Source organism: Tachyglossus aculeatus, chromosome 2, assembly GCF_015852505.1.
Source record: "Tachyglossus aculeatus isolate mTacAcu1 chromosome 2, mTacAcu1.pri, whole genome shotgun sequence".
NCBI classification, from domain to species: domain Eukaryota; kingdom Metazoa; phylum Chordata; class Mammalia; order Monotremata; family Tachyglossidae; genus Tachyglossus; species Tachyglossus aculeatus.
Window position 1 is genome coordinate 80,569,921 of NC_052067.1, and position 27,462 is coordinate 80,597,382.

Here is a 27,462-nt window from a genome sequence, read left to right on the forward strand (position 1 = left end):
AGTCCCCGCCCTCCGTCCGTCCCTCCCTCCCTCCGCCCGTCCCTCCCTCTCTGGGCGCGGCGGTGCCAGCCGGTGCCAGCCGGTGTCAGTCCGCCGTCCGCGGGCATGAGCGGCGCCGAGGGCCCCTCCGGCCCTGCCCTGCTCGGCAGCGGCGGCCGCAGCCCCCCGACGCCCCCAGCAACGACGCCCCCAGCAACGACGCCCCCGGCGCCGCCGCTGCCCCCGGCGCCGGGCAGCTTGTGGACGTCGGAGGGCCGTGGCCGGGGTCCCGGGGTCCCGGGTCCCTTGGGTCGCAGGCCGTCGGTGGCCTACGTGATCAACGAGGCGGGCCCGGCGGGTCCGGGCCCAACGTGGCCGCCGGCCGCGGCCCTGCCCAGCCTCCGGGACGCCTGCGACGCGCTGGGGGCCCGCCTGGACACCCTGCACTTCGCCGAGCTGCACTTCGGGGACACCGGCGTGCTCGACCGCTTCTACAACGCAGGTGGGCACACGGGCGGGCACGGGCACACACACGCACACACACACACACACACACACACACCCGAACACACACACACACCCGAACACACACACACCCGAACACACACACACACACCCCACACACCCCCAGAGACACAGACACAGCCCGGGGCCTCACTCACTCACTCACTCAATCAATCGTATTTATTGAGCTCTTACTGTGTGCGGAGCACTGTGCTAAGCGCCTGGGAAGTCCAAGTCCCTTCCCCCTCGTCCCCCCTCTCCACCCCCCATCTTACCTCCTTCCCTTCACCACAGCACCTGTATATATGCTTGTACATATTTGTTACTCTGTTTCACTCACCCAATCAATCAATCAATCGTATTGATTGAGCGCTTACTGTGTGCGGAGCACTGTACTAAGCGCCTGGGAAGTCCAAGTCCCTTCCCCCTCGTCCCCCTCTCCACCCCCCATCTTACCTCCTTCCCTTCACCACAGCACCTGTATATATGCTTGTACATATTTGTTACTCTATTTCACTCAGTCAATCAATCAATCGTATTTATTGAGCGCTTACTGTGTGCGGAGCACTGTACTAAGCGCCTGGGAAGTCCAAGTCCTTTCCCCCTCGTCCCCCTCTCCACCCCCCCATCTTACCTCCTTCCCTTCCCCACGGTACCTGTATATATGTTTGTACATATTTGTTACCCTATTTATTTATTTTACCTGTACATATCCATTCTATTTTATTTTGTTAGTATGTTTGGTTTTGTTCTCTGTCTCCCCCTTTTAGACTGTGAGCCCGCCGTTGGGTAGGGGCCGTCTCTATATGTTGCCAACTTGGACTTCCCAAGCGCTGAGTACAGTGCTCTGCACACAGTAAGCGCTCAATAAATGCGATTGATGATGATGATGATACAAGTCGGCAACATAGAGAGACGGTCCCTACCCATCAATCAAACAATCAGTCGTATTTATTGCTCACTTACTGTGTGCAGAGCACTGTACTCAGCGCTTGGGAAGTACAAGTCGGCAGCATAGAGAGACAGTCCCTACCCACCAATCAATCAGTCAATCAATCGTATTTATTGCGAGCACTTACTGTGTGCAGAGCACTGTACTCACCGCTTGGGAAGTCCAAGTCGGCAACATAGACAGTCCCTACCCAACAATCAATCAATCAATCAATCAATTGTATTTATTGCGAGCGCTTACTGTGTGCGGAGCACCGGACTAAGCGCTTGGGAAGTCCAAGTCGGCAACATAGACGGTCCCTACCCAACAATCAATCAATCAGTCAATCGTATTTATTGCGAGCGCTTACTGTGTGCGGAGCACAGGACTAAGCGCTTGGGAAGTCCAAGTTGGCAACACAGAGAGACGGTCCCTACCCAGCAATCAATCAGTCAATCAATCGTATTTATTGCGAGCGCTTACTGTGTGCGGAGCACTGTATTCAGCGCTTGGGAAGTCCAAGTCGGCAACATAGAGAGACGGTCCCTACCCAACCATCAGTCAATCCATCAATCAATCGTATTTATTGCACGCTTACTGTGTGCGGAGCACCGGACTAAGCGCTTGGGAAGTCCAAGTTGGCAACACAGAGAGACGGTCCCTACCCAACAGTGGGCTCACAGTCTGGAAGGGGGAGACAGAGAACGAAACCAAACATACTAACAAAATAAAATAAATAGATATGTTGTGTAGGGACTGTCTCTATATGTTGCCAACTTATACTTCCCAAGCGCTTAGTACAGTGCTCTGCACACAGTAAGCGCTCAATAAATACGATTGATTGATTGAGGTACAAGTAAATTAAATAAATGGAGTAAATAAATATGTACAAACATATATACAGCGGCTCACTCACTCATATTTAGTGAGCGCTTACTGTGCGCAGAGCGCTGCACTGAGCGCTTGGGAAGCCCGAGTCGGCCACACATTCATTCCTGGCACAGCTCGGGGACTCATTCATTCATTCAGTCGTATTTGGTGAGCACTTACTGTGTGCGGACCGCTGGACTGAGTGCTTGGGAAGTCTGAGTCGGCCACACATTCATTCATTCATTCAATCGTATGTAGTGAGCGCTTACTGTGTGCGGAGCGCTGGACTGAGCGCTTGGGAAGCCCGAGTCGGCCACACATTCATTCCTGGCACAGCTCGGGGCTTCATTTATTCATTCATTCAATCGTATGTAGTGAGCGCTTACTATGTGCGGAGCGCTGGACTGAGCGCTTGGGAAGCCCCAGTCGGCCACACATTCATTCCTGGCACAGCTCGGGGCTTCATTCATTCATTCATTCATTCATTCATTCCTTCATTCATTGAATCGTATTTAGTGAGCACTTACTATGTGCGGAGCGCTGGACTGAGCGCTTAGGAATCCCGAGGCGGCCACACATTCTTTCCTGGCACAGCTCGGGGCTTCATTCATTCATTCATTGTCGTATTTGGTGAGCGCTTACTATGTGCAGAGCGCTGGATTGAGCGCTTGGGAAGTCCGAGTTGGCCACACATCCATTCCTGGCACAGCTCGGGGCTTCATTCATTCATTCAATCGTATTTGGTGAGCGCTTACTGTGTGCGGAGCACTGGACTGAGCGCTTGGGAAGTCTGAGTCGGCCACACATTCATTCATTCAATCGTATTTAGTGAGCGCTTACTGTGTGCGGAGCGCTGGACTGAGCGCTTGGGAAGCCCGAGTCGGCCACACGTTCATTCCTGGCACAGCTCGGGGCTTCATTCATTCATTCATTCATTCAGTCAGTCAGTCGTATTTGGTGAGCGCTTACTATGTGCGGAGCGCTGGACTGAGCGCTTGGGAAGCCCGAGTCATCCACACATCCATTCCTGGCACAGCTCGGGGCTTCATTCATTCATTCAATCGTATTTGGTGAGCGCTTACTCTGTGCGGAGCACTGGACTGAGCACTTGGGAAGTCTGAGTCGGCCACACATTCATTCATTCAATCGTATTTAGTGAGCGCCAACTGTGTGTGAAGCTCTGGACTGAGTGCTTGGGAAGCCCGAGTCGGCCACACATTCATTCCTGGCACAGCTCGGGGCTTCATTCATTCATTCATTCAGTCAATCGTATTTGATGAGCGCTTACTATGTGCAGAGCGCTGGACTGAGCGCTTGGGAAGCCCGAGTCGGCCACACATTCATTCCTGGCACAGCTCGGGGCTTCATTCATTCATTCAGTCAGTCAGTCAATCGTATTTGGTGAGCGCTTACTATGTGCAGAGCGCTGGACTGAGCGCTTGGGAAGCCCGAGTCGGCCACACATTCATTCCTGGCACAGCTCGGGGCTTCATTCATTCATTCATTCAGTCAGTCAATCGTATTTGGTGAGCGCTTACTATGTGCAGAGCGCTGGACTGAGCGCTTGGGAAGCCCGAGTCGGCCACACATTCATTCCTGGCACAGCTCGGGGCTTCATTCATTCATTCAATCGTATTTGGTGAGCGCTTACTGTGTGCGGAGCGCTGGACTGAGCGCTTGGGAAGTCTGAGTCGGCCACACATTCATTCATTCAATCGTATTTAGTGAGCGCTAACTGTGTGTGGAGCTCTGGACTGAGCGCTTGGGAAGCCCGAGTCGGCCACACATTCATTCCTGGCACAGCTCGGGGCTTCATTCATTCATTCATTCAGTCAGTCAGTCAGTCAGTCGTATTTGGTGAGCACTTACTATGTGCAGAGCGCTGGACTGAGCGCTTGGGAAGCCCGAGTCGGCCACACATTCATTCCTGGCACAGCTCGGGGCTTCATTCATTCATTCATTCATTCAGTCAATCGTATTTGAGTGCTTACTATGTGCAGAGCGCTGGACTGAGCGCTTGGGAAGTCCGAGTCGGCCACACATTCATTCCTGGCACAGCTCGGGGGTTCATTCATTCATTCAATCGTATTTGGTGAGCGCTTACTATGTGCAGAGTGCTGGACTGAGCGCTTGGGAAGCCCGAGTCGGCCACACATTCATTCATTCATTCAATCATATTTAGTGAGCGCTAACTGTGTGTGGAGCTCTGGACTGAGCGCTTGGGAAGCCCGAGTCGGCCACACATTCACTCCTGGCACAGCTCTGGGCTTCATTCATTCATCTAGACTGTGAGCCCACTGTTGGGTAGGGACTGTTTCTTATATGTTGCCAACTTGGACTTCGTAAGCGCTTAGTATAGTGCTCTGCACACAGTAAGCGCTCAAATACGATTGAATGAATGAATTCAGTCAATTGTATTTAGTGAGCGCTTACTGTGCACGGACCACTGCACTGAGCGCTTGGGAAGCCCGAATCGGCCACACATTCATTCCTGGCACAGCTCAGGGCTTCATTCATTCATTCATTCAGTCAGTCAGTCAATCGTATTTAGTGAACGCTTACTATGTGCGGAGCGCTGGACTGAGCGCTTGGGAAGTTCGAGCCGGCGACACATTCATTCATTCAGTCAGTGGTATTTAATGAGCAGTTACTATATGCAGAGCGCTAGACTAAGCGCTTGTGCAGTCTGTCGGTGACACATTCATTCGTTCATTCATTCATTCAATCGTATTTACTGAGCACTTACTATATGCAGAGCGCTGGACTAAGTGCTTGGGAAGTCCAAGTGGATGACACATTCATTCCTTGCACAGCTAGGGGGTTCAGTCATTCATTCAGTCAGTGGTGTTTAGTGAGCGCTTACTATGTGCAGAGCGCTGGACTGAGCGCTTGGGAAGTCTGTCGGCCACACATTCATTCATTCATTCAGTCGTATTTAGTGAACGCTTACTGTGTGCGGAGCGCTGGACTAAGCGCTTGGGAAGTCCGAGTCGGTGACACATTCATTCCTGGCACAGCTCGGGGGTTCATTCATTCATTCAGTCAATCGTATTTAGTGAGCGCTTACTATGTGCGGAGCGTTGGACTAAGCGCTTGGGAAGTCTGAGTCGGCGACACACATTCGTGGCACAACTCTGGGGTTCATTAATTCATTCATTCAGTCAATAGTATTTAGTGAGCGCTTACCATGTGCGGAGCGCTGGACTAAGCGCTTGGGAAGTGCGAGTCGGCGACACATTCATTCGTGGCACAGCTCGGGGCTTCATTCATTCATTCAATCGTATTTAGTGAGCGCTTACTGTGTGCGGAGTGCTGGACTAAGCTCTTGGGAAGTCCAAGTCGGTGACACATTCATTCATTCATTCAATCGTATTTATTGAGCGCTTGCTGTGTGCAGAGCGCTGGACTAAGCGCTTGGGAAGTCCAAGTCGGCGACACATTCATTCATTCATTCATTCAGTCGTATTTAGTGAGCGTTTACCGTGTGCGGAGCGCCGAACTAAGCTCTTGGGAAGTCCAAGTCGGCGACACATTCATTCATTCAATCGTATTTATTGAGCGCTTACTGTGTGCCGAGCGCTGGACTAAGCGCTTGGGAAGTCCAAGTTGGCGACACATTCATTCATTCATTCAATCGTATTTATTGAGCGCTTACTGTGTGCGGAGCGCTGGACTAAGCGCTTGGGAAGTCCAAGTTGGTGACATTCATTCATTCATTCAGTCGTATTCATTAATGATAGCATTTATTAAGCGCTTGCTATGTGGAAAGCACTGTTCTAAGCGCTGGGGAGATTACAAGGTGATCAGGATGTCCCACGGGGGGCTCACAGTCTTAATCCCCATTTTACAGATGAGGTGACTGAGGCACAGAGAAGTTATGTGACTTGCCCAAAGTCACACATCTGACAATTGGCGGAGCTGGGATTTGAACCCATGACCTCTGACTCCAAAGGCCACGCTCTTTCCACTGAGCCATGCTGCTTCTCTATTTATTGAGCGCTTATTGTGTGCAGAGCACTGTACTAAGCGCTTGGGAAGTACAAGTTGGCAGCATAGAGAGACGGTCCCTACCCAACAACGGGCGCACAGCTTAGAAGGCGCACAGCCCCCTCCTCCCCCTCCCCATCCCCCGCCTTACCTCCTTCCCTTCCCCACAGCACCTGTATATATGTATTTATGTTTGTATGTATTTATTACTCTATTTCACTTGTACATATCTATTCCATTTATTTTATTTTGTTAGTATGTTTGGTTTTGTTCTCTGTCTCCCCCTTCTAGACCGTGAGCCCGCCGTTGGGTAGGGACCGTCTCTATATGTTGCCAACTTGGACTTCCCAAGCGCTTAGTACAGTGCTGTGCTCACAGTAAGCGCTCAATAAATGCGATTGAATGAATGAATGTAGAAGGGGGAGACAGACAACAAAACATGGAGACAGGTGTCAAGAGACTGTGAACCTGCTGTTGGGTAGGGACCGTCTCTATACGTTGCCAACTTGGACTTCCCAAGCGCTTAGTACAGTGCTCTGCACACAGGCAGCGCTCAATAAATGCGATTGAATGAATAAATGTAGAAGGGGGAGACAGACAAGAAAACATGGAGACAGGTGTCAAAAGACTGTGAGCCTGCTGTTGGGTAGGGACCATCTCTATATGTTGCCAACTTGGACTTCCCAAGCGCTTAGTACAGTGCTGTGCACACAGGCAGTGCTCAATAAATATGATTGAATGAATGAATGCAAATGTCAGAATAAATAGAATTATAGCTATATGCATATCATTAACAAAATGTAGTAAATATGTACAAGTAAAATAGAGTAACAAATCTGTGAAAAAATATATACAGGTTCTGTGGGGAGGGGAAGGAGGTAGGGCGGGGGGATGGGGAAGAGGAGAGGAAAAAGGGGGCTCAGTCTGGGAAGGCCTCTTGGAGGAGGTGAGTTCTCAGTAGGGCTTTGAAGGAAGGAAGAGAGCTAATTTGGTGGATGTTGGGAGGGAGGGCATTCCAGGCCAGCGGGATAGCGTGGGTCAGGGGTCGACTGCGGGACAGGCGAGAATGAGACACAGTGAGGAGGTTACAAATCCCGCCTCTGCCACTTGCTGTGTGACCTTGGGCAAGTTGCTTCCCTTCTCCGAGCCTCAGTTCCCTCCTCCGTAAATTGGGGATGAAGACTGGGAGCCCCACGTGGGACAACCTGATCACCTTTCATGACACGCTTCTCCCTACACCCCCCCCCCCCCCCCACCAACTAATCTTATTTTCGGATCATTGGCCCCTCCCAAGCCCACCCCCCCCATCTGATTTTGGGATCATTTGGCGTCGGGTGCGATTTTGGGTTCCCGAAGTGCATTTAAGCCAGGGGTGAAGGCAGGGTGGTCTTCGTAACCGTCCCCAGTTTTTATGCATCTGTAAGCGTCTGTACAGGATTTCTTCCCAAACTCGTTTTACCTTAATACTCTTTAATTGAGGTACCACAGGATATTCGCTTTGATATACCGCAGGAGTCTCACTCGTGGAGCCCGTCAAGTGCGTTGGCAGAAGCACTGCCTTGCATTTAACTAGATAAAGCCTGCCGAATTGATGGGGAAAATGAAATGCCCGTGGTGTTTGATGGTTTACTTTTTGGAAATTTTTATAATCGTAAGCGGCTACCGTTTTTAAAACACGGAGAGGGCATCCTGAGTGCTGAACATAGGCCAGATGAACCGGTTGTGAGCACATCGGACGGAAAAGTGATGTCTTAGAAGGATCTACCCTGGCACCTGCTTCTGAATTTAGAAAGGTGGGGTGTAAGCAATTAGCCTTTGTAGAACAAGCAACTAAAGAGGTAGGAACTCTTTCTTTTAAAAGGCCTCCAAAGCCTTTTAAAAAAATTCCGACCGTTTCTGGGAGACTCGGAGTGGTATGTTGCCCTGCCTATAGGTTCCAACTTGATCCAAGTTGCGAGGCCCTGTTACACATGCTTGCTTACATAAATGTTTAGAGATTCACTTCTTGTTTTCTGGCCATCTCCTGGCCCTTATTAAGAACACCTGAAGATGCTTAAGTCAGTACTGGACCTGAGCCGGCACAGAATCCCAGAAGTTTTAAGGGAAAACAACAACAAAAACTTCATATTAGGGAATCCAGGACCCTTCCCACGCTGGTGTTTGTTAAAGGGTTGGCGTGTATCACTTCACACATGTGTCCTGCGCACATGCTTATCTATTTGGGTGGCTAATTATCCTAAAGACATAAAAGCAACCTTTGAAAGAAAAACAGCATTAGTTATGCTGTTTGTATAATTTATAAGGTAGTAAAGTATAAGTATAATTATAAAGTATAAGGTAATAATGAGGCTCTCCAGAGTTCTGCTGTGCAAGAAATCAACATTACGCTATTTCTTGTTGTTTCAGTGGTGGCTTTTCATTTTCTCTTCTTCCCTCCCCTCTCCCCCCTCTCTTTTGTACTCTGGAAGCAACCTTCAGCCCTTAGGGTAATTGGAAGAACATAGTCTTCTGACAAGGCTGTCCTGAATGTTTACACTCTAAGGCCAAACACAGCCCTCAGGCATATGTGTACACTTTTCTTTCTCTCTCTCTTCCCTCTCCCCCAACCCCCACCCCTTCTGAGCTAATGGAAGAGCGGACAGGCATTTAAAGTGCAAGAGTTTATAAGCAGCCTGTTTGTTAGTAGCGTTTGCTTCAGCCTTTCTCACTCTTGAACTCGTTTTTAACCTAATGCCGATCACTATGATTCTTAAAACAAAATGAACAAAGTAAGGGTCATTAGTTTGAGAAGGGAGAGCGTGAGCCCACTGTTGGGTAGGGACCGTCTCTCTATGTTGCCAACTTGTACTTCCCAAGCGCTTAGTACAGTGCTCTGCACACAGTAAGCGCTCAATAAATACGGTTGATTGATTGATTGGTGTTTGTAACCTGGTGAGCGGAACGGTTTGGTATGTGGGAATTAGGGCCTGTACAATGAAGAGACCATAAAATATTCCTCCCCTGTGCTTGTAAAGTCTTATTTCTTCTTTAAATATTTTGGATGGACTCTTATTCAAATATACAGACCTTCAACGGGACCAAATTTGATTTGAGTTGCTATTTCTTGTGTAGTTTTTATGCAAGCTGTGTCTTTCAAAAGCTTTCTTCTTGAATCGTGGAGTGTGGCATTTAATTCCCGTCACCTATTTTCGGTTTGTTTTCGTGAGCTTCCAGTCGATTGTCTTTGTAATTTGAAGTCCTCTCTCACTTCAGAACATATACTGTGGGATGGGATAGTGTCTTTTCCCCCAACATTACTCCCTCATCATTTGCAGGTCTTTCCTCATTAATTCCCTTCTTAATATTGATGTTGAAACTCCCAATGCATGGGTTTTCTTAATCGAAATTTACTTTAAGAAAACATTCCTAAAGTGCAGTAAATGCCATCAATCATTTTTTGAGCGATTACAGTGTGCAGAGCACTGTACTGAGTGCTTGGAAGAGTACCATGTAGCAGTTGGTAGACCTGATCCCTGCCCGCAAGGTGCTCACGGTCTAGAGGGGGAGACAGATATTAAAATAAATTTAGAGATATCTCTATAAGTGCTATGCCGTGATGTCATTTTTATTTAGTATTCAGTAGGAATACTAATGAATTATGATTTAGACTGTGAGCCCACTGTTGGGTAGGGACTGTCTCTATATGTTGCCAATTTGTACTTCCCAAGCGCTTAGTACAGTGCTCTGCACATAGTAAGCGCTCAATAAATACGATTGATGGTGATGTCACTGGGCATTTCATGGCTTGAGAAAAGGTGTATCATGGAAACTTCTGGGAAAACGAGTCTATTACAGGGACGTAATAGGGAACCTGGGGGGAAAAATCATCAACGTTTTAAAAACCCCAGTGGTAGGGCTGACCCATTAGTAAGTTTCATACGCCAACCACAACTAACGTATGAGTAAGTTTCTTTCCTGGACCTGCTGAGTAGTAAAACCTCCTTTTTGTGTCTATTGGACTACTTTTGTTGAATTTTTTTTAACTGATTACGTATAGTTGATTAACCTGTTGTTTATAGCTTACCATAATTTAACGATAAAGGATAAAACCTCAAAACAAGTAAACCAATTATGTTATGATAGTTTCCTTTTTGAGAAGTCAAGGGAAGCCATGTCAACAGCATCTCTTGTACATGTTGATGCAATTCTAACGTGGTAGAATGGTATCTGTACATGGGTCTGTTTCTTGTCCTGAACTAAAATAGGCTATCTTTACAACATCTCCAACACGAAAGAAATCTATTAGCCTTTAAACAAACGTGGTCTTTACGGTAGTTCGGTGTAGAAGCACTGCCACTAAATGTGAATCATCCAGGAAGGAAGCAATATTATGTAAGACTGTGAGCCCCCCTTCTAGACCATGAGCCCGTTGTTGGGTACGGACCATCTCTATATGTTGCCAGCTTGTACTTCCCAAGCGCTTAGTACAGTGCTGTGCACGCAGTAAGCGCGCAATGAATACGATTGAATGAATGAACAATTGTCTGTTAAAAGAAGAATGAGAGGTGTGGGTCCCAGTTCACGACTTCTGGTTGAGAATGGATCTTAAGTTCTGAAAAGATTTACAGTAGAGGCTGGGAGATGTTTTGGGCCCCCACCACCCCACTTTGAACCGTCCCTAGCGGATCAGTTCTGTTTCTTCTCTGCCTCTTTCCTACCAGTTCATGTGCTTCTCTTTTTTTCGATCTCTTGCTCATTCTTTCGGTCTCTTCATCTCTCTTTTTTTCTCTGTACAGCTCTCCCTCTGTTTCTCTGGGAATCCCCAGCTCACTCACAGGCTAATCCCCAGCATGTACTCTTCCCTTTTCTCAAGCCAAACTTCCAACTCTACCTTGTTCTCACCTGTCTCTCCTTCATCGCCGCTCCTATACTGTTCCCTTTGCCTGGAACTCCCTCCCTCCCCCCACCTCCCAGATCCAGCAGATCACAGTGCTCTCCACATTGTGCCCTTCTAACACCCCCCCTTCCACCAAGTCTTCCCTGATTTGTTCCCACACCCCAGGTTCTACAAACCCACTGGCAAAATACTATATACTAAGGTTCTTATATCTATGCTACTGAATGACTTTCTTTTCTCTATTTCTAAAATATTTTTATGTCGGTCTCCCCATTTACAGTGCAGGCTCCTTGTGGAGAGGGAAAGGGGTCACTTTTCCGTTTTGCTGTCAGCACAGAGCTCTGCACCCCGTGGGTGCTTCATAATTACTACTAATGCTAATAATGATGTTGGTATTTGTTAAGCGTTTACTATGTTCAAAGCACCGTTCTAAGTGCTGGGGGGATACATGTTGTCCCACGTGGGGCTCCCAGTCTTAATCCCCATTTTACAGATGAGGTAACTGAGGCACAGAGGAGTGAAGTGACCTGCCCAAGGTCACACAGCAGACAAATGGTGGAGCCGGGATTAGAACTCATGACCTCTGACTCCCAAGCCTGTGCTCTTCCCACTGAGCCACGCTGTACTACTACTACTGCTACTATTACTCTGTCTCACTCTGGACCCGTGAATCCATTTTGGGAAATGCAGCAGGATTAAGGTACAGAAACCTCGATCGGGGAAGGAGCCATTTGCCAAGCTGCAGGGGAAACTTGGCTCCCCGGTTTGTCCCGGGAGCAAGGCCAGGTCAGCAGCTCCTGATTTGTCTACAATCTGGCCTCTCCTCAGGCTACGGGAGGCAGGCAGCTGCCCAAGCAGGATTCTTCGCCAGTTGAACTGCTCTGAACTGCACAGGTTCACTGAGACCTGTTTCTTCTCGGGACCCTAACCCTATTCTTTGGGGGTCCCCGCCCCTCTCTTTCCTTCCCCTCTGCACAGGTGGCAAAACTGGCATTGATGTGCCCCGCCTCCCTGCTGAGATCTTTCCCACAGACTCCAGGTTGCCCCCACCTCAGACCAGGAAACAAACCCAGAGAGCATAAGGGTGTTAGCCTCCCTGGGTTCAGTAGGCACTGAGAGCCATGTGGCTGAGAACCAAACCCGGAAACAAAGCTACAAATCTCAGCCAATTGGACAGGATTAAACATATTAAACTGGCTGCCAGGAAGCTTCACTGTACCTCTAGGTTTGAACACTTTAATTCTGAGGTGCTCGGGCAATCTCAGCCTCTCTCAAAATGTTGGTTTCTGCCAAGGAAATGAGAAAGCTTTCTTGATTCCTCTAAAACGGCAAAGAGTAATCCGGTAAGTTCCAGGATGTAGCGTTCGCCAGTTTGGATTTGTGCTTTGAGGCAAAGAAGATCCAAATCAAGCAAGTCCAGAAATGGAAACCAAGTCAGAGAAGATCCAAGTTGTTCAATTGAGAATCTAAGGTAGTGTGGAAAAGAAACACAGATGAAGATTTTCATCTTGACTCTGTTGACAGCAGATGGTATTTGCCTCCTACTCTCTGTACCACTGTACTCTTGGTAATATGACTATCCTTTGAAGATGCTGTCAAAAATAGCTGAAAGCGGCTTTCCATCCCTTTCTCAAAAAGGAGCTAGTTTTCTGAAAATCTTTAACTATATTAAAGCTAGGTATATCGCCAGCCCCGGTTTTAGAACAACAGTATATGCCAGTCTTCTTTCCTTGTATCTTTTCTTTGTGCAGTGACTCCAGCTGATAAAGGTGATTGATTCCATTTCCCCTCTGAGCTTGCTTTTTGCCAGAGACACTCAATCAATCAGTCGTATTTATTGAGCGCTTACTGTGTGCAGAGCACTGTACTAAGCACTTGGGAAGTACAAGTTGGCAACATATAGAGCCTCAGAGCCTAATGTATAAGCACCGCGCAGCAGAAGTACCTGCAGTATACTTAGTCTTCTGCACCTGCCGTTTGATGCGTTCTTAACATTCTCCTGAAACCGATAGTCTCTCAGGGCAATCAGCAGTCTCACAAATAATCTTTTGCTTATAAAGCACATGTCAGACAAAAAAGTTAAAACTTTTATTGTGATTAGGAGACAGGTCAGATTTCTTACTATGATGCGTCTTGCCAGCTTTTCAGATAAATGTCCTTTAAGGAGGTGGGTTAGAAAATACCTTGTCTTTTGCCATCAGTTGAATTCTAATTTTTTTTTTCCAAAAAGGGAAGATGTGCAAAAAGGGGTCTACTGTAAGGGAGATTAAAAAGATGTGTCCTGACCGACCATCTTATGCTACATGCTCCCCGATGATATGTCATGACTAATCGCTGACTTACCACGACACAAATACATCCTAGTCATTCATTCATTCAGTCGTATTTATTGAGCGCTTACAGTGCAGAGCACTGTACTAAGCGCTTGGGAAGTCCAAGTTGGCAACGTATACAGATGGTCCCTACCCAACAGCGGGCTCACAGTCTAGAAGGGGGAGACAGAGAACAAAACAAAACATATTAAAAAATAAAATAAATAGAATAGTAAACATGTACAAGTAAGATAGAGTAATAAATCTGTACAAACATACATGCAGGTGCTGTGGGGAGGGGAAGGAGGTAGGGCGGGGGGGATGGGGAGGGGGGAGGGGAAGAGGAAGGAGGGGGCTCAGTCTGGGAAGGCCTCCTGGAGGAGGTGAGCTCTCAGTAGGGCTTTGAAGGGAGGAAGAGAGCTCTAGCTTGGCGGATGTGCGGAGGGAGGGCATTCCAGGCCAGGGGGAGGACGTGGGCCGGGGGTCGATGGCGGGACGGGCAAGAACGAGGCACGATGAGGAGGTTAGTGGCAGAGGAGCGGAGGGTGCGGGCTGGGCTGGAGAAGGAGAGAAGGGAGGTGAGGTAGGAGGGGGCGAGGTGATGGGGAGCCTTGAAGCCGAGGGTGAGGAGTTTTTGCCTGATGCATAGGTTGATTGGTAGCTACTGGAGATTTTTGAGGAGGGGAGTAACATGCCCGGAGTGTTTCTGCACAAAGATGATCTGGGCAGCAGCGTGAAATATGGATCATTAAGTCCAGTCGTAGGGAATCAGTAGATTCTGTCCCTCTCCTCGCTGGGCTCCCTTCCCTTCTCCTTCATTCCCAGTGGTTTTCCTGCTTGCCCGCCCCACACCCTGAACTTGATTCCTTACTCCCTGACTCCTGAGATAATGATGGCATTTATTAAGCACTTACTATGTGCAAAGCACTGTTCTAAGCGCTGGGGAGGTTACAAGGTGATCAGGTTGTCCCACAGGGGCTCACAGTCTTAATCCCCATTTTACAGATGAGGTAACTGAGGCACAGAGAAGTGAAGTGACTTGCCCAGAGTCACACAGCTGACAGTTGGCGGAGCTGGGGTTTGAACCCATGACCTCTGACTCCAAAGCCCGTGCTCTTTCCACTGAGCCACGCTGCTTCTCTTAGATCCAGAACTACCACTACCCCACCACATTCCTGGATTTTTTTTCCTCTTTGAACATTAACAGCTCTTGTTGTGGGCATGGCCTACGTCCACTCCACTTTAATCCCTTTCATTTCTTAGCCCCACCTCCCGGCCCCAGCCAACGTCTCGTGGGATTGGGGAGAGGGATGGACTGGGATGATCCGAGGAGCAGGGGGGAGGAGACCGTGTCATCTCTCCATCCTGCCTGGTTCGTCCCTGTCCCCGTCGCAGCGGCTTTGGGGCAGAGGGTCCGGGATACAAGACGGGAAGGGGAAGGTGTGGTAGGGGTTGGTGGCAGGTGTGTCCACAATAGCTGTTGCTGTGATTAAAATTCAAACAAAGAAAAACATTACCGGAGCAGGAGGTCAAGGGTACTGGGGAAACTGGTGGGGAGCAAATTGAGGATAATAATGATGGTATTTGTTAAGCGCTTACTAGGTGCTAGGCGCTTTACTAAGCGCTGAGGTAGATACAAGCACATCGAGTTGGACAGTCCCTGTCCCACATGGGGCTCACAGTCTCAATCCCCATTTTACAGATGAGCTCACTGAGGCCTGGAGAAGTGAAATGACTTGCCCAAGGTCACACAGCAGACAAGTGGCGGAACGGGGATTAGAATCCATGACCTTATAACTCCCTGGCCCGCTCTCTATGCTCTGCTCTCTGTGAGCCCACTGTTGGGTAGGGACTGTCTATGTGGCCAACTTGTACTTCCCAAGCGCTTAGTACAGTGCTCTGCACACAGTCAGCGCTCAATAAATACGATTGATTGACTGATTGATGCGAGGGCAGGAAAGTCACGAGGATCTGGGAAGGGGGCAGGAAGGGAAGGAATTCACAGTGTATCAACTTGCTCAGCCTTCACGCAGGCTGGTTCTGTTTATATGTCAGTAAGAAAACCTATCCCACAATACAGCCATTCAGCTACAACCCCGCTTTCAAGGAAGGTAATCGGGTTGTACCATAGGCTATGCCTGTAAAATTGGTTCCAGCAATGAATTGATTTCATGGTTTAACCTACCCCGTCGTTCAAAAAAGTTTCCCAAGAATTTAGAGATGCTGAAACTCAAACAGGAGGATTTGAATATTTATTCAGTCTCCTACTCAGACTTGTTACCCCAAATGAAGCAGCATGGCCTAGTGAATTAGAGCACAGGCCTGAGAGTCAGAAGGACCTGGGTTTTAAACCCAGCTCCACCACAAGCAGCGTGGCTCAATGGAAAAGAGCCCGGGCTTTGGAGTCAGAGTTCATGGGTTCAAATCCTGACTCCACCAATCGTCAGCTGTGTGACTTTGGGCAAGTCACTTAACTTCTCTGCGCCTCAGTTCCCTCATCTGGAAAATGGGGATTACGACTGTGAGCCCCCCGTGGGACGACCTGATCACCTTGTGACCTCCCCAGTGCTTAGAACAGTGCTTTGCACATAGTAAGTGCTTAATAAGTGCCATTATTATTATTATACTCGTCCACTGTGTGATCTTGGGTAAGTCGCATAATGTATCTGTGACGCAGTTACCTCATCTGTAAAATGGGAATCAATAATGATAATAATAATAATAATGGTTTTTGTTAAGCGCTTACTTTGTGCCAGGCACTGTACTAAGCGCTGGGGTGTATACCAGCAAATTAGTTTGGACACAGTCCCTGTCCCACGTGGGGCTCACAGTCTCAATGCCCAATTTACAGATGAGGTAACTGGGGCCCAGAGGAGTGAAGTGACTTGCCCAAGGTCATCCAGCAGACAAATGGTGGGGCTGGGATTAGAACCCATGACCTTCTGACTCCCAGGCGTGTGTCCTATCCAGTACTCAAGACTGTGACCCCTCTGTGGGACAGGAAGTATATCTAAGCTGATTAGCTTTTATCTACCCCAGAGCTTAAGACTGTACCTGGGACATAGTAAGTACAAGCAGAAGCAGTGTGGCTTAGCGGAAAGAACATGGGATTGGGAGTCAGAGGTCATGGGTTCTAATCCCGGCTCCGCCCCTTGTCAGCTGTGTGACTTTGGGCCTCGTTCTCACCTGTCCTGCCGTCGACCCCCAGCCCACATCCTCCCCCTGGCCTGGAATGCCCTCCCTCCACACATCTGCTGAGCTAGCTCTCTTCCTCCCTTCAAAGCCCTATTGAGAGCTCACCTCCTCCAGGAGGTCTTCCCAGACTGAGCTCCCTTTTTCCTCTCCTCCTCCCCATCCCCCCCGCCCTACCTCCTTCCCCACCCATAGCACTTGTATGTATTTATATAGACTTATTACTCTATTTTACTTGTACATATTTACTATTCTATTTATTTTGTTAATGATAATAATAATAATGGCATTTATTAAGTGCTTACTATGTGCAAAGCACTGTTCTAAGCGCTGGGGAGGTTACAAGATGATCAGGTTGTCGGGTAGCTCACACTCTTAATCCCCATTTTACATCTGAGGTAACTGAGGCACAGAGAAGTTAAGTGGCTTGCCCACAGTCACACAGCTGACAATTGGCAGAGCTGGGGTTGGACCCCATGAACTCTGACTCCAAAGCCCGGGCTCTTTCCACTGAGCCACGCTGTAATGATGTGAATATAGCTTTAATTCCATTTGTTCTGATGACTTGACACCTGTCTACATGTTTTGTTTTGTTGTCTGTCTCCCCCTTCTAGACTGTGAGCCCGCTGTTGGGTAGGGACCGTCTCTGTATGTTGCTGACTTGTACTTCCCAAGCGCTTAGTACAGTGCTCTGCACACAGTAAGTGCTCAATAAATACGATAGAATGAATGAATGAATGTTGACAATATCGGATGGAATGAAAACACATTTGGTGTGCCAGTGTGCTTGGATTTAAAACAAAATCCCCATTCTAAGCCATCGTGGTGCAAATGTAGACTGTAAGCTCATTGTGGGCAGGGAATATGTGGGTTTACTGTTCTATCATACTCTCCCAAGTGCTTAGTACAGTGCTCTGGGCACAGTAAGCGCTCAATAAATACGATTGAATGAATGAATGAAATGTTTGCGGTGCTGGATCAGTGTACACGTTGCTTGGAAAGGCACTGGGAAATTGGAGAAAGGCGGTGTTGTAGCTTGTACCTGAGTCATCACCTGCCCACTTGGATTTGAATTTTTGCCAAGCGTCGCAAGAGTGCCAGCAAAATGGGCATCTGGGCACTTTTAAATCAGAAAGAGATGGTCTGCGCTGGGAGGATTTCTTGGAGCTTTATACTTGTCCTAAATCGTTCTTTAGCCTTTTTTTTTTCTTTTAAATACGCTGGTATAGAAAATTCACTTAATCATTAAATAAAACAAATGGGGTAGCCGATAAAGGATCGCATCTATTGTGTTTATGAGAATGACTCATGTAGTCTTGCATGTCTAAATTGTTTGTTTCCAAAGTCTGAAAAACTGAGGGCTGTTTGTCAGTGCAAGAGCACTGCAGTCGTTATTATGCTTTCTAGAAGATTATCACTGTCATTCTTTCAGCAGTGTTTCATCAGCAGAGGTTCACCATGTTGGCACAATCACCACGCGTTCCGTCACCCAAAAGTATCAGATGTTCACTTTCACCACCTTATTGCAGTCTGGGATTGATGTGACAAAAAAGGCTACACTACACAGGTTAATCGGTTTTTGAATTTTCAATTTGAACAACCCAAGTTAAATGAAGATGCTAAAAACGGAAATTTTGGACTATGCCAACGTTTACAAACGTTGTAATACAAATAGATGAATTAGTTATGGGGTAAGTCAAGTGGAGTTTGAGATGACTTAGAGAGTCTTTTTTTAATGGTATCTGTTAAAGAAGCTGCGTGGCTCAGTGGAAAGAGCCCGGGCTTTGGAGTCAGAGGTCATGGGTTCAAATTCCAGCTCTGCCAACTGTCAGCTGTGTGACTTTGGGCAAGTCTCTTAACTACTCTGTGCCTGTTACCTCATCTGTAAAATGGGATTACGATTGTGAGCCCCATGTGGGACAACCTGATCACCTTGTAACCTCCCCAGCGCTTAGAACAGTGCTTTGCACATAGTAAGCGCTTAATAAATGCCATTATTATTATTATTATTAACTTATGTGCCAATCACTGTACTTAGTGCTGGGATAGGTAGAAGATAATCAAATTGGACATAGTCTCATTCCTCTTGGAGTTCGCAGAATCCCCATTTTACAGATAAGGAAATTTAGAGAAGCAGCGTGGCTCAGTGGAAAGAGCCTGGGCTTTGGAGTCAGAGGTCATGGGTTCAAATCCTGGTTCCGCCAGTTGTCAGCTGTGTGACTTTGGGCGAGTCACTTCACTTCTCTGGGCCTCAGTTACCTCATCCGTAAAACAGGGATTAAGATTGTGAGCCCCACATGGGACAACCTGATCACCTTGTATCCTCCCCAGCACTTAGAACAGTGCTTTGCACATAGTAAGCGCTTAACAAATACCTAAATTATTATTATTATTGAGACAAGTTAAGTGACTTGCCCAAGGCCACATAGCAGGTGTTGGAGCAGAATCAGAATTAGAACCCAGGAGCTCTAACTCCAAGGCCCGTGTTCTTTCTTCCAGGCCCGTTCTTTGATCAAAGCAGCCAGTGATAGGGTTAGTGAGGTTAGGGAAGCCCAAGAAGCATGTAAGACTATATAAGCACTTATTCCCACTCTTCTAATCATTGTCCATTTATGAAACTTGTGAGCATGCCAAGCCTTCTGGGTGCAATCAGTTTTCCATTCTGCTTTGTTTATGTTCCGTACCTCTGCGTGGAAGCTGATAGCATAGAAATGAGATCATTTGGGGTGAAAAGCAGTAGGTCCAGGGGCCTGCTAATATGCTACCAGGTGTCTGGTAGACCAGCATTGGGGAAATAATAATAATAATTATGGTATTTATTAAGGGCTTACTATGTGCTAAGCACTTTTCTAAGTGCTGGGGTGGGTACAAGGTAATCAGGTTGTCCCGGCTCCGTCTTAATCCCCATTTACAGATGCGGTAACTGAGGCACAGAGAAGTTTAGTAGCTTGTCCAAGTTCACACAGCAGGCAAGTGGCGGAGCCGGGCTTAGAACCCAGGGTCCTCTGACTCCCAAGGCCGTGCTCTTTCCACTAAGCCACGCTGCTTCTCCTGAAGAGATCCGTGACCTTGTTTTCACTCCAAGTGCAGCCGAGCTGAAGTTTCTGCTGCCATAGTTTGGCTCTCTGGTCTGGATCCAAACCCTTAAGCAGGCTCAAGAACTGAACAAGTCTCTAGAAGCAGGGAGAGGGAGCGCTGTACTCCGGATTGAGATGTGACTCCGGGAATTCCGAAGCCAGGGTAAGGAGTTTAAAATCAACATGTTGCTGTCTGCCACCTGCAAGCCAACTTTCAAGTTGGAAACGGACTTGTGACAGATGCAGTCTTGTTTGGAAAGTAAATAATATGGAATAGTCCTGGTGCTTCCTGCTTCTAGCCCGGACTCCTTTCTTTCATGGTCTCTCATTTCCGTTTGGACAATAAGAAGGATTCAATTCTGTTGCACCGTAAAGATGGTTGGGAAGTTAGTAGTATCCCCTTTACTCTGTCCCTCCTCCTTTCCCTCTTCCCCCACCCCTGACCCCCCAGTTTTGTAGCAGGGATGCCTGAGAGCAAAGAGATAAGAGCTCAGGCTCTGACTCTTGGCAATGAAGAAATCAGTACCCTAACAGTTCCCAGGCAGTTGACCTGAAACACTGAAGCCAGTTGGCTATATGTGCTAGACTCAAACCTGTTGTTAACTTCATTTTTAAAATTCTGGAAATGCCTTACCACCTCTTATTTATCATCATCATCAATCGTATTTATTGAGCACTTACTATGTGCAGAGCACTGTACTAAGCGCTTGGGAAGTACAAATTGGCAACATATAGAGACCGTCCCTACCCAACAGTGGGCTCACAGTCTAAAAGGGGGAGACCGAGAACAAAACCAAACATACTAACAAAATAAAATAAATAGAATAGATATGTACAAGTAAAATAAATAAATAAATAGAGTAATAAATATGTACAAACATATATACATATATACAGGTGCTGTGGGGAAGGGAAGGAGGTAAAATGGGGGGATGGAGAGGGGGAAGATAATTAAATTAATAAGCCTCAGAGTTGAATTGCAGGAGTAAATAATGATAATGATGGTATTTGTTAAGCGCTTACTATGTGCCAAGCACTGTTCTAAGCGCTGGGGTAGATAACAGGGTTATCAGCTTGTTCCACGTGGGGCTCACAGTCAGTCCCCATTTTACAGATGAGGGAACTGAGGCACAGAGAAGCTAGGTGACTTGCCCAAAGTCACCCAGCTGACAAGTGGCAGAGGCAGGTTTCGAACCCATGACCTCTGACTCCAAAGTCCGGGCTCTTTCCACTAAGAGTAGGTCAGCCTAGTGGAAAGAATGTGGGCCTGGGAGCCAGAAGGCCTGGGTTCTAATCCCGGCTCTGCCACTTGCTTGTTGTGTGACTGTGGGCAAGTCACGTGATTTCTCTGTGCCTCAGTTTCCTCAACTGCAAATTGAGTATTAAATACCTCTCCTCTCTCCACCTTAGACTTTGACCTTCATGTGGGACAGGGATTGTGCCTGACCTGATTAACTTATATTCATTCATTCAATCGTGTTTATTGAGTGCTTACTGTGTGCAGAGCACTGTCCTAAGCGCTTGGGAAGTACAAGTTGGTAACATATCAAGGCACTTAGAACTGTGCTTCACGCATAGTAAGTGCTTAACAAAATACCATAATAATAATGTCTAACTAGTGCCTGTGTTCTTTCCTCTATGTTATTTCTTTCTGACCCCACAGACGGATAAATTTGTCCGTAAAAATGAAACTGATAGCTTGCTCGTTTACTTAAAATAATCACGATGGAAGCTCTTCCTTATCTTTGGGTCCTTATTCACTCTTGAATACCTAAATATCTAATATTTTCCCCTTGAATCGTATTAGGTTTTCCTCCATGTTTATGCCCTCAGTTATTTCTGCCCACAGCAAATTCCTCAGATTACACTGTTTACTTATCTAAGCGGTACCAATTAGTTGAGCAAACTTCCAAGTATCTCAGGGAGGACCCAGTTGTTTTCTATAATACCAACATTTCTGGGAACTGCTTCCACTTAACAGTAGCAATTTTTTTAAAAAATATGTTAGGTTTGTTGCCAATAAGAAGAAAGCATAGTTGCTCCATCAGTCTTGCAACATGCTAGTACTAGCAACCCAAATAGTCAAAGTCATATGTTAAAAGCAGCAAAGAGAACTTCATGTGAAAAGCTTTGGGCCCCAGAGGAAAGGTGGTTCCAAGACTTGATAGTATCACCAAAGTAAAACTGTACTCTTGTGTTTCTCTTCTTGACAAATTCCCAAACTGGGAGAGCTCCCATCTTAGACTATGAAATACCCTGAAAGTGGAACTGTTTAGGTCTTTGTAAAGATCTGGAACTGAAGGGAATTCATCGGGACCCAGCCTGAATTCCACAGATTCCTTCCTAGAAGTATTCCGTTTGCCGAAAGTAGTACTTCATAGAGGGTTGGTTTGATCCAAAAAGCAGGAACGGCCCATTTTAAGAAATGCTGTCTTAATCGAAGACTTAGGAGACATTTATCTCCCAGACTTTTGAAATCAAAGGATTTGGATCGGAATTCAAATGGATTTTGTGCAATTCCCAGCTGCTGAAATGACCGTTTCCTCTTTGCACAAGTATTTATAGCAGAGGCATCCCAAGGGATGCTGAGCAGAGCCCCACACAGATCGAAATCTGGGGTTTGACCAGTTAGGCCCAACATTACTTCCTCACTGCTGCTTCTCCTTTTTGTTCTTGATTTGAAATTATTTCAGGTTCATTGCTAAAGTGCAGGGGGGTTGGTCCCTGAACGGAATGTAATAGGTGAGATTGCTGAAGTAAATTGTTCCATTGCCAGTAGTTTATAATACTTCCTGAGTGTCTACTGTGTGGACAGCCTTCTGTTCTAAGCATTTGGGAGATTTTTGGAAATCATAAGAATCTGAAAAGGCTTCCAACATTTTAAGTGCAGGCACTATGTGACTGGGTTATGTTCCTCAAAAATGTGGCTGTGTCTTGGAGTTTGTTTTCCCATAGATTTACAGTCAGTTGGGCTCCATTCCTGTACCAAGCCGACTATTTGTAAGTAAGAATTAAGTTGTAAATCCTTCCCACCCGCCTCGCCCCTTCCCCTCCCTGGTTCCTAGCAAGTTTCTTAACACTTCCCCCACTACACCCCAAATGTGGTTCCCTCCTTCTCTGTCTCTGCGGTCTCCTGCTCTCAACAGTTGCATCTGAGGATTTTGTTGTTGTAGTTTGCACTTCAATTGCTGCAGGTAAGTCAGTTCTCTCCTCAGCCTCTCCTCCCTTCACCCTGCTCCCTTCCCGCTCTTTCCTGTCCAAGCAGTATAATGTTACAGGGGATATGATTGCGATCCTCCCAGTAGCTGGACGCCTGGGTCCTAGCCCTGGCTGTTCCAGCTGCTGCCCTTTTGGGCTGCTCTCTGGTCAGTTCAGACCTTCTCCGCATCTCCCTGCCTTCTGCTCCCTCCCTTGTTTTCTGACATCTCTGTCTGTAGCAGAGCAGCTGGCCCTGTTACCACGGAAACCAGATGCGGCTCCTGCCCTGAGAAGACAAGCCTAAAGCCGTTCACGGTAGCAGGAAGAGAGGCTCGAGGCTCCCCAGGGGGTGTGGAGTGACCAGAGGGGCATGCCTGAGCACGACTTGACCATGGAGCCTGAGTTTGTGGCTGTGGGAGAAAGTCACAGCTGGCCAGAGAGCAGTCCGAGTGGGAGGTAGCTGGGACAGAAGAGGGCCAAGGTGGTTGAAGGTGGTTGAAGAGCTCCTCCAGATGGAGAGTGACTATGTGAGGGACCTAGAGATGTACGTGGAAAGGATCATGGTCCCCTTGCAGCAGCAGAACCAGATGAGGTAACTGAGGCCCAGAGAAGTTAAATGACTTGCCCAAAGCCACACAGCTGACAAGTGGCAAAGCCAGGATTAGAACCCATGACCTCTGACTCCCAAGCCTGGGATCTTTCCACTGAGCCACGCTGCTTGATGTGCGTATAGCCTTAATTCTATTTGTTCTGATGATTTTGACACCTGTTTTTTTTTGTTGTCTGCCTCCCCCTTCTAGACTGTAAGCCCACTGTTGGGTAGGGACCGTCTCTATATGTTGCCAACTTGGACTTCCCAGCGCTTAGTACAGTGCTCTGCACACAGTAAGCACTCAATAAATACGATTGAATGAATGACACAGACGCTAGCTCCCTATAGCTTGGGGCAAGAAGGTGGGGCCGAGACCAAGGGTCTGGCCTTTGGCTGGGTTCCAGCCAGGACCTTGGGAACATTTTCTTGTCATTACCACACAGCGCTATTCTCGCCAGCTCCTTTCCCTTCCCCGGCCCTTGGCTAGTGGCAGCAAGCCGAGTTTGCAGTGGAAGCTTCACGGGCATCAGCGTTTCAAATAAGACATAAAAAAAAAATTGATCCCTTGGTGAGCCAGGGGCCTAGGTCAGGGTGTAAGATGGGGGAAGGAATCTGCTTGAAACTGGAGAAAATGGGAAGGGAGCAGAGCAAGGGCTGGGGGAGGCAGCTGAGGAATTGACTTGGCATGATTGGATGTGATTTACAAATCTTAGGGTGTATCAGCAAGCAGTGCAGGATACATTTCCGGAGAGCAGACATTTTCAGGGAGGCCGTAAAATGGGATACACCTGTAAGAAGCAGCATGGCTAAGTGGAAGGAGCCCGGGCTTTGGAGTCAGAGGTCATGGGTTCAAATCCTGACTCCACCACTTGTCAGCTGTGTGACTTGGACAAGTCACTTAACTTCTCTGTGCCTCAGTTACCTCATCTGCAAAATGGGGATTAAGACTGTGAGCCCCCCGTGTGATAACCTGATCACCTTGTAGATTCCCCAGTGCTTAGAACAGTTCTTTGCACATAGTAAGCGCTTAATAAATCCCATTATTATTATTATTATTATTATAATCAACTACATTTTTTCAGCACCTACTGGTACAGGTGCTTGGAAAGACACAAAAGAAGTATAAGATGCAGTCTGTGCCCTGAAGAAACTTGTAACCTAATGGAAGAGGCAAGCAGACATAACTTTTTGTTTTAATGGTGTTTGAGTGCGTATTAGGTGTCTGGCACTGTAGTAACTGCTGGGATAGATACAAACTAATCAGGTTGGACACAGGCCCTGTCCCATGTGGGACTCACAGTTTCAATCCCCATTTTGTAGATGAGGTAACTAAGGCACGGAGAAGTGAAGTGCCTTGCCCAAGGTGACAGAGGGAACAAGTGGCGGAGCCGGTAGTAGAACCCAGGCCCATGCTCTATCCACTAGACCATGCTGCTTCTAACTTCCAAACATACCACACATATATTAAGTGAAAGAGTAACAGCACAGGCGCAAAAAATAAAAGCAAGAGAAAGACAGTAAATAAAACCAGAATGACTAGGTAGTTATATCCATGGGTACTAAGGTGGCTGTTGATGTTCCCAAGCTCCTTTCATTCATTCAGTCGTATTTATTGAGTGCTTACTGTGTGCAGAGCACTGAACTATGTGCTGGGGAGAGTACAATACAACAGTAAGCAGACGCATTACTTGCCCACAGTGAGCTTATAGTCTAGAGTGGGAGGTAGACATTAATATAAATACATAAATTACAGATATGTACATAGGTGCTGGGGGATTGAGAAGTGGGATGAATCAAGGGAACAAGTTGGGGCAATGCAGAAAGAAGTAGGAGAAGAGGAAAGGAGGGCCAAGTGAAGGCTTCTTGGTGGAAATGTGCCTTCAATAAGGCTTTGAAGCCGGGGAGAGAGCATTAGAGGAGTGAAATATGTGGCTGCCTTGTAGTAGGAGGGTAGCCAGGTGAGATAGGAGTGGTCAGAGTGATTGAGTTTTTTGGCGAGGAGTTTTTTGTTTGATGCGGAGGTCAGCCCCTGGAGTTTCTTGAGCAATGGGGAGATGTGTCCTGAAAGTTTTTGTAGAAAAATGATCAGGTCAGCAGAATGAAGTATGGACTAGAGTGGGGAGAGCCAGGAGACTGGAAGGTCAGTGAGGAGGCTGATACAGTAATGGAGGCGGGATAGGATAAGTGACTGTATTAACCTGATAGCAATTTGGGTGGAGAGGGAAGGGTAGATTTTAGCGATGTTGTGAAGTTGGAACCGACTTCAGGCAGGGATTGCATCCGGAAACTCTTTTGTGTTATACTTGTCCAAGCACTTAGTACAGTGCTGTGCGCGCAGTTAAGAGCTCAATAAGAACCATAGATTGATTGGAAGATGGGGATCAGTCAGGGAAAGTCTCTTGGAGGAGAGGCTTTTTAGGAGGGCTTTGAAGATGGCAGGAAGTTAATGGGGAGAGAGAGGGGGCTGGGATGGAGAAGATGGAGAGTCTCATGCAGGGAGAAAGGTTTGAACAGTGGATCAGACATACAACAGTTGTGAGCTTTGGTGGGGGCGCTTTCATTTCAGGTCCCGAACACTTCTTCTGGCCAGAATTCCAGAGGAAAATGTGAAACGACCAAATACCTCAATTAGATTGAAGAGTTTGTGTCTTATTTTTGGGTCGGGGTTGGGTGGCGCCTTACGGTAATGTTTTCCAGGGTCGTGTCCAGCCTAATTTGCAATAGGCCCAGCCCTGAGCTTCTCGAAAGTGAACTGGAAGATTTCCACGTGGCCAAGGAATGACACAAAGACCCAAACAGACAGACAGAAGCAAGGGATGTAGCTGCCAACTTTCACTGGTTCGGGAGTGAAAAAGGGATGGGGATTTTGAAGACAGAGGCGGGCAGCGGAACAGGGGTTGGGATCGACAGGCAGACTTTGAGCTAGTGGGTCAGGGCCAATTTTATGGCTTTTTCAGCTGCGTTTGGAAATTCCTGCCAAGTCACAGATTAAACATGAGCACATCTGGGGGCCAGCCCAAAAACGTGGGGGCAAAATTGAATTCACCCCACAGATGGAAACTTGGTCGGGGCAGGTTTGGGAGGAAAAGGCGTGACGCCCACAACAAGAAGGGAAATGGACAGAAGCAGGAAAGGAGGCTGCAGGAAGTGCATCTTAAAATTTCACAAAACATCTCAGCAGTGTCTGCTAGGGTTTTTTTTTCCTCTGTTAACCTAATATTATAGAAGCACAGCCATAACAAAACTTTCTCTTAGAACCTCAGACCTAACAATAGAGCACTCACCATTAAATGTGTAAGGTCTTTTCACCTAGTAGACCTCCCAGACAACCATCTTTGCTGATCTTCAGCCTACAACATTTGTTTACTCGAGTAATCTCATTTATTTCTACTCTTATTCCTCGGGGGCATCTCCTTACTGTAGTCTCTTTACTCCAACTATGGCCTTCATGGAACAACCTTAAAAATCACTTTTTCCTCTTGGACTTGCAGATGATTGTGGACAATAGTCTTTCATGAAATGTCAGTGTGCTATTGCAACTCATCGACAAGACCATAATTAATGGTCTCAAAGCAAAAAAAAAAATTAAATACATTATTTGAGCATGTTCTGGATAAGAAATAGTCCTAGGCAATTGATCAGAGATTCTTGAAATCTCTCAGGAAGAGTTAACAGAAGATCATGTTATTTATAAACTTTGCTAATTCTGCCCTCTTTTCTCAACTATGTATTTTGGCGCCAGGACATTAAAATGAACTGGACCTAATTTAAATTGGGAGTATATGTACAGTGTTTTGATATTTCATAATTGTTGATTGCTGGACTCTGTTGGATTTTCGGAATGAGCAAAGAAGTGCAGGATGGTTCAGCATTTGGGAATCTGGCAGCAAAATGATTTCAGGCTAACATATCACAATTTTTTGGCAGGAACACCTAGCCATTCC

General features: G+C 47.1%; 1 protein-coding gene across 1 annotated transcript in view; it reads left to right on the forward strand.

Moving 5' to 3' along the window:
- The first annotated feature begins 70 nt into the window (after nt 1–70).
- MAP3K5 (mitogen-activated protein kinase kinase kinase 5) overlaps nt 71–27,462 on the forward strand; it is a 227,557-nt gene continuing 200,165 nt past the window's right edge. Inside the window, exon 1 of the mRNA XM_038766261.1 lies at nt 71–481. Coding sequence (XP_038622189.1) covers nt 106–481 — 376 coding nt within the window. The 5' untranslated portion in view covers nt 71–105. The remainder of the gene's footprint in view (nt 482–27,462) is intronic.